The following is a 7581-nucleotide window of genomic DNA, read 5'->3' as shown; positions in this document are numbered from 1 at the left end:
AACCAGCTCTCAACACTATCACGCGGCGCCACGAGGAAGTCGTGGGCGGGCAATACATTAATCGCAACATGAAACAAAAATCTTTTTGGAGAGAGGAATCATCAAATCGTGGTTAAAATAAAAAAAAATACTGACTTCTCAAATCTGGAAGAGCTAATTATCAGTTGAAAGTCGAAAATTCCAAAACTTAATGAGTTAATCTCGATGAGCATTTAGTTACTAGACTCGATTAAGGAAATGATTCCATAAATATGATAAGGCAGTAATGTTTCACTAAATTCATTCGGGAGGAAAAAATTAATCGATAATACTATAATCTTGTCAAATATATCCATTAAACCTAAGGATAGGCATCATTTTCCTATGCTTATTTCTTCGTAAGACACTAACGACAAGATGTCGATTTTCAATTGTCATCAAAATTTTGATTTTTTTTTTTAACTGGGAGACTATCAACATTTAAAATTCAGCATAAATTTTTAATTCCACGTATGTAATTGACAGACACAAGTTTTTATTTATTTCTTTCTTAATATAAAAAATCTTCGACGTAACGATGCGTTATTTTTCTCGTGCCAAATATAATCATCGCTAAATATATTTCACATTCTTAGTGGGTTTTTTAAAAAATATCATTATGGTTTTTGGTCAAATGGTACAAGATTTACTCCTGAATGATTTAGAGATGTCCTTAGTCCCCCGATCACATATCTGAATATTATTTAAGCCCTTTGATTTTGGAAATTTCGATTAATTTGCGGAGGATGCTATGACTCTCTATTTTCAGAAGAGCTCGAGCTCGAGCAACTCGAGTATCTTATTAAGTCGACCTCACACTCGAGCTTGCCGATACTCAGACTTGCCTGAGCCCGGCAAATATTACTAGCAACGGGTTTATCGTCCTAGTAAATAGTTATGGCTCGAACCGAACGGAGATTTCTCGGTAATATCGAGAGCCGAGACGAGGTTGTCGATCCGGCTGAAGCGAAGAAGAAAAAGAAAAAGAAAACAGAGACGAGAGAGAAAAAGACGGCTTGCTGTCCAATGGAAAAATGAGATGAGAGAGGTGACGAAGCAGAGCAGGAAGAGAAACAGAGTCATCGCCATTTTGCAATTTGCCCAACTCCCCATCCTTTGCTTTTTTTTTCCGCTTTTCGAGATTCCCTCTCCTCACTGTCATCTCTCTCTCTACCTGAGCCATCATTCATTGGGTTAATGCATTTGCCTCTGCTGGGCTGGATTGAGTTTCGACCTTCCATGTCCTGCGCCCCTCCTCCGCCTGTTTGACCGCGGCCCCATTTCGCGTCGCGACCTCCCCTTCCTCTTGCTTCCGTGCCTTCGAATTCCTCTTCTGTCGCGTGCCCGAGTTTGATCGTGTGGGGTTGGGGGGGTAGGAAAGATGGTGGCCGATGGCAAGTCCAAGTCCGACATCTCCTTTGCCGGAACTTTCGCCAGCAGCGCTTTCGCCGCTTGTTTCGCCGAGGTACGATTCTGTTCTTTTCTTTCCGCTTGCGTGGGTATCTCCCTGTGGTGTCGTGCGGCGAGCTGGGTTTGTTTGCTTTTTCTGATCAGCTGGTTTCATACTTGCACTAGCTTCAGTTAGCTTGTTCGGTTTTTCTCCCCGAAATGCTTTAGACGATCTAATCTCTCTCTCTCTCTCTCTCGTGGGGTGCGCGCTTGATTGTACTAGATCGCATGCTCTCATCTGGGCTGCAGCAAATATGCGAAATAAATCATTTTGGAGGAATGATTTAACATCTATCCCGTGCCTTACACCTGTTTGTTCATTTGTTTTCTTACTGACTTGTATCTTCCGGGGAAATTTGAAGTCCTCTCTCTCTCTCGCTGGTAAAATTTATTCATTTTGTGCAGATTCTGAACTTTTGTGATGGATAACTTTGCATAATCACTGGACTCTAAAAGCAAAATTCATCAAAAAAGATGGGCATTTTTTCAGTGTCTAAAATTGAAGAACATGCGGAAGTATGATAAAGTTTTAGAAGCCTGGGGTTTTATGAAGGTTGGTATTCGATAGTTAATGAGTTAGTGTTGGAGAATCTGAATCAACGGCCTGGCATCTCACAAGGGAATGAGCGTAATTTGGGGAAAGGCCAGGAAAACCAATATTATAGTGGAAGCTCAAAAATTCATTCTAGCTACATAGTCAGAAAATGCATCCTTATACCCAATAAGACTTTTTGTCAGGTGAAAGAAAGAACTTGAATAACTTTCTTGTCACATTCATGCATTCCATCATGGTAAACTTTTTCTCCAGCATGTCGTCTAAGTTCCAAGCTTAAATTGGCAAATGGAGATGCAGTGAAGTTAAAGTACTTCGGACAACTCTGGCTCACTTGTAGGCTGACATTAAGCATAGAATATGGAGAGTGGAAATCGGATTTGGATATAGAGGCAAGTAAGTGGCATGAGGATTTCAACAGGAGACTTCCTGCTCTGTAGAATCACTTGGAACCGTAGTCAACTTACCAGTTTAAGCCAATAAATGGCACCATGTATCAGCATTAAATACTTTAACAGTGCGGGGAGAGTAACTCCTGAAATGTATTGTAGTATGTGAAGTTCATTATAGTGCTAAGGCCATATAGTCATAGAATCGAAATTTTTGATTACTATGTTTCTTTCTCAGGAGTACATAATTTGCGTCTTGGATGCAAAATTTTATAACTACTTTCTGTATTTTATGGAGTACTTCCTGCTAATATTTGTGTTAAATTGGAGTCTTCATTATCAACTTGAATAATACTGTGGCGCCATGGTTTTGGACAATTTATGCTGAGAGCATGAAAGATTACAAAAATAAGTAGATACGAGAGACGCAGGTCATTAATTGGGATAGTAAATTCACTTTGATGTATGGAGTTTTGGGCTTTCTATATCTTGATTGTAACATTTTCAATACGTGCGTATGAAAAACACGCTCTTGCTGAAATAATAAAGTGAGAAGGACTCAGATGACCTCTAAAGTTCCCAGTTCACTGATATCAGCTTTTTCATTTCGTCCACATCTCTGTGTGTGTGTGTGTTAAAAAGATGCATCTATGCACTTGACAAAAACATGATGAATATTACTCGCATTCATGTGTTATCTACCTAAAGACATAGTTGTCTTGCTGCTGCAGTGTGCTTAGCTATATGTCTTACAATTTAGTCAAAGCATCCATTATGAAGTTCTAAGCAGACTGATGGTTGCACATTGAAAGAGCATGTTTTTCTGGAAAGACTAGCTATAAAGACTGATGGGAATAGTTCTTTGACTTCTTACAGACTTTGGAAAATCGCTTGCATAATGACATACCTCTTGCCGAGTTGCTCTTCTAATAATTTCTATGATCTAAAATTGCTATGGAAATGCATCCAACTCTGATGCAGATATGCACAATTCCTTTGGATACTGCTAAAGTAAGGCTCCAGCTTCAAAAGACAGCTGCCGCTGGTGACGCTGTGGCCTTGCCCAAGTATAGGGGCATGCTTGGCACAGTTGCCACCATTGCAAGGGAAGAAGGTCTAACTGCACTTTGGAAAGGCATTGTGCCAGGGTTACATCGTCAGTGTCTATTTGGAGGCCTTAGAATCGGGTTGTATGAGCCTGTAAGCTTTTATTTTATGTATTGTAATTGAAAATGTCTATTCTATTTTATTTTGCATTTTCTCGCAATTCCATTTGCAACAGTACATAAATTGCATATTGTAACAGGTTAAGACCTTCTATGTGGGTAAAGACTTTGTCGGAGATGTTCCATTGTCCAAGAAAATTCTTGCTGCACTCACAACTGGTGAGCTTACCGATGCATGCTTTCAGTATCTTCCTTGTGCGCAGACTTCTACAAGGTCTAAGTCATGATTGGTTTGTTTTGCTCCAATGAGGTCCATCTGTTAAGGGGCATATTTAAATTGACTTTAAAATTTTACTTTTGCTTAACCTCTTGCAGCTCGTGCTCTATTAACTTCAAATCAGAAAAAAGTGGGACTTCCACAACACTCGAATATTGATATATACATTCACATAGAATTTTTCCATGATCACTTTGCAATTTAACTAACATTTTGAATTTCTTGGGAAAGAAACAAACGATTTTTGCTTATTTTTAAGTCTAAGCAAACAGGCCCTAGATTTGTACTTTGCCCAATAGGCAAACAAGTCTAAGGGCCTGTCTGGATTGACTTTACTTTTTTCTTTTTGCTTTTCTAAATTTTGCGGTTCACCATTTTAACTTTTTTTAAATCCAAAACTCCAGAAACTTTCATGACACTCAAATATTGACTCATGAACCACATTAATTTCATCCTAGTTTTTTAAAAGTGGAATGATACTTTTAATTCAGGCAGGAAAGCAGAAAAGTACTTTTTTTTTTTTTTTTTTAAATGTAAACAAACAGGCCCTTAGACCAATTCCTCAACTACTTTTACTGCTTTGTGATTGAGTATTGTAAAGTGGATATGTGTTGCTTCAAACAGGTGCCCTGGGAATTGCAGTGGCAAACCCAACTGATCTTGTGAAAGTGAGGCTTCAATCTGAAGGAAAATTGCCCCCAGGTGTGCCTAGACGCTACTCTGGAGCACTTAACGCTTATTCGACAATCATCAGACAGGTTGTGCGTCTTGTTTGAAATATATGTGTGGAGTTCAACTTAAAAACCTGTCTAGCTTGTATCTCTTTCACTATTCTTTTATTGATCTCAAATCAACAATTAGGAAGGTGTGGCTGCTCTTTGGACGGGAGTTGGACCGAATATAGCACGAAATGCTATAATCAATGCTGCTGAGCTAGCCAGCTATGATCAAATCAAGCAGGTATTGTCACCAGTTGAAATGTTTCACAAGCAGGAATAGAGGAGGGGGAGCATCTTTATTGTAGATTCTAACTTGTATCTGCGTGCAGAGTATTTTGAAAATTCCAGGATTCTCAGACAATGTTATCACTCATCTCCTTTCTGGTCTCGGGGCTGGATTTTTTGCCGTCTGCATTGGCTCTCCAGTTGATGTGGTATGCTATCCACTTATGCCTAGTGGTTCATACAGGTTTTAGAGTGCTTTGTTACTACTATTTGCTTTCACAAGTTCATAATAGACTTTTGGGAGATCCGTGGTCTTGTTCTTCATTGGATAATTGTGATTTGGTTTCTTTCTAGTATTTCCATAAATGAGCTCATTCATTTTTTTTATCGTACAGTATTTTCTTATTATGGTAGAGTACAACATTGTTTTCATCCTGACATTTCCTCAAGCACTAAGAAGTTGCTATCCCATTGTTTGTGACAGGTTAAGTCTAGAATGATGGGAGATTCTACTTACAAAAGCACCCTTGATTGCTTCGCAAAGACACTGAGAAACGATGTAGGATCATTTTTTGCTATCTTATGTTTGATGTGCTTATCATCTTTTCTAGTTTTTTTGTTATCCTTTAACCGGGTAGAATGTACACTCTTGTACTGTCCATGGTTTTCTCTGCGCCCTCTTTTCTTGTTCTTGTGTCTTTTAGGGCGCATACTTAATTGAATGCCGCATTTGCTGCTTGTGCTTGCATTTGGATGTTGCAGTGCCTGGTGCATAACCACAGAGCTGCCTCTACAGGATAGCGGTTTTCATTTCTTTCTGTTTTTTGCCGCTTACTCTCATTCCAGTCATAAAATTTCTATCCTGTACTGTTCTGGGAGAACCAAGTACCTCCATTATGTAGTTAAATCCATTAGAATAGCTTACTCTAGTAGCTGTTAGAAAGGTACTCTCTTGTCAGGCAAAACGATTGATCCCCGTAGGCTTCTTTAGTTCTATGCATTACATTTCAGTATACGCATGTCCATTTTCTATTTATTTGCTATCTGATTTTTGTGAGCTTGTCCTTCATCTGAAGAGCTCTTGTTGCAAATGAATGCTGTAACCATCTGCAGACAGGAATAATTGACTCCCAATTCTTTTATTTTCAGGGGCCTTTAGCATTCTATAAGGGCTTCATTCCAAATTTCGGAAGGCTGGGATCTTGGAATGTGATCATGTTCCTCACGTTGGAGCAGGTAGGACTTGCTGGTCATCACTTTGTCGCCAAATATTGGTGCACTTGTAATATTTGACATGCATAAACACTTCATGAGTCACTTGTTCCCCTCTATGTTGCAGGCTAAGAAATTTGTCAAGAATTTAGAATCTTCTTGAGCTCAAGGGATCCGCTGCGGTTCTCGCAATAATTTGCTGATTACTTATGAACGATGATATCTGCTGGCCAGGAAAGCTGATCTCAAATTAATAAAGTCTCAATTGGTCATTACCATTCCCATATAACTCATTGTTAAAGAGGAACCAAGCAAAAGGAACAGCTAGGTGGGTCATTGCAACTTAAATTTTTTGCTGGTTGCTGTCTTTTCTTGCTCTGTTCTTTCACCGGTTGACCATCATAACATGACTGTTTCTCTTGGTTAATTGCCAGAGTGAGATCAAACTTACTGAGCCAATGAATTGCAAATCAATGCTCATTTCATGGTATGATTCAGATGTGATTTTTGCATGTAACCAGTCCTCAACATCTGATTGCCATGCCATTGCGTCTTAGGATCGGGATATTTGCAAAGTAATCCTCTCCATTTTACTGTCAGAAGTCAGCAATCTCTTCATAACATTGCAGTGGCTATCGGGTGAGTTGGCCATTTTTTGGCGGTGCTCGTGGGGCCTCGGGCTCTGTGAAACTTAGAATTAGATCTTCTGCAGTGAAGCTAGTCGGGCTCCATCATCGTGGATCCCCTCCTAGAGGAGCCTTATGCTTCTTCTAGTTATTCTTTGCCATCAATTCGGGTCATATGCTTCTGATTGCAATTAAAGGCTTTGTTTGTTTGAGTAAAATGAACTTTTGTGATAAGTATTCTCCGATATTTGTGACGAGGGAAAATTACAAAACACACATTCTGAGAAAAAGTCTCAAATAAAACCCAAGGTACTGGGTTCAAGAGGACTTGGGCTCTGGTGCTTAGGTCTTGGGTGAAGCCTTGGGTTACTCGAGCCAGCGTGCTGGGGTCCTAGACCTAGTGATGTGGGCCTTGGGCTTGGCCGTAAGGGTCCCGAAAGACTTGAGCATGGCCACTGAAGATCCATCCCTACGCGGGTGCTTGGGCTCAACCTCGAGGGACTTGGGCCTGGCCGCTAGGATTGTGGACCTAGGTGTTGTGGACCCCGGCTTAGGATCGAGGACCATGCCCCGGCCATAGGAACTTGTGCCATGTTGCTAGGGTTCCCAAGCCTAGGCATCAAGGTCTCGATTGAGGGAGCCGGAGTTTCTTGGGCCCAATCATTGGAAACCCCGAGCACGAGCACCGAGATCTAGAGCTTGACCTCGAGGACCCTAGTCATGCATGTGTGGACCCGGACCTGGGCTTTGATGGATCCATGCTCGAGCTCCGATGATTTAGGTGCCTGGAGCGGGTATCGGGCACTGGGCTCCTAGGCTTGTCCTATGTGGAAGCATTGGCATTGGGTCCTTGTGCCTAAGTGTCGAGGTTCGGTTGTATTTTGAAAAATAATTGGTAATTTTCAAAGAGAAAATCATTTTTCACATATAATCATAGGTTTTTCGTT

At 40.5% G+C, this 7581-nt stretch overlaps 1 protein-coding gene across 1 annotated transcript; it reads left to right on the top strand.

Moving 5' to 3' along the window:
* The first annotated feature begins 1052 nt into the window (after positions 1-1052).
* LOC115734630 (mitochondrial uncoupling protein 1) lies at positions 1053-6611 on the top strand. The gene is made up of 9 exons (XM_030665490.2): positions 1053-1483; positions 3391-3609; positions 3716-3794; positions 4477-4610; positions 4714-4812; positions 4901-5005; positions 5281-5355; positions 5946-6032; positions 6136-6611. Exons 1-9 carry the CDS (start codon positions 1400-1402, stop codon positions 6169-6171), a joined length of 918 nt encoding a protein of 305 aa, XP_030521350.1. The 5' UTR covers positions 1053-1399; the 3' UTR covers positions 6172-6611.
* The last annotated feature ends 970 nt before the right edge of the window (positions 6612-7581 follow it).

This window comes from Rhodamnia argentea, chromosome 7, assembly GCF_020921035.1.
Source record: "Rhodamnia argentea isolate NSW1041297 chromosome 7, ASM2092103v1, whole genome shotgun sequence".
Classification (NCBI taxonomy): domain Eukaryota; kingdom Viridiplantae; phylum Streptophyta; class Magnoliopsida; order Myrtales; family Myrtaceae; genus Rhodamnia; species Rhodamnia argentea.
Note: the sequence above shows the minus strand (reverse complement) of the source record. Positions and strands in the feature narration are given on the sequence as shown.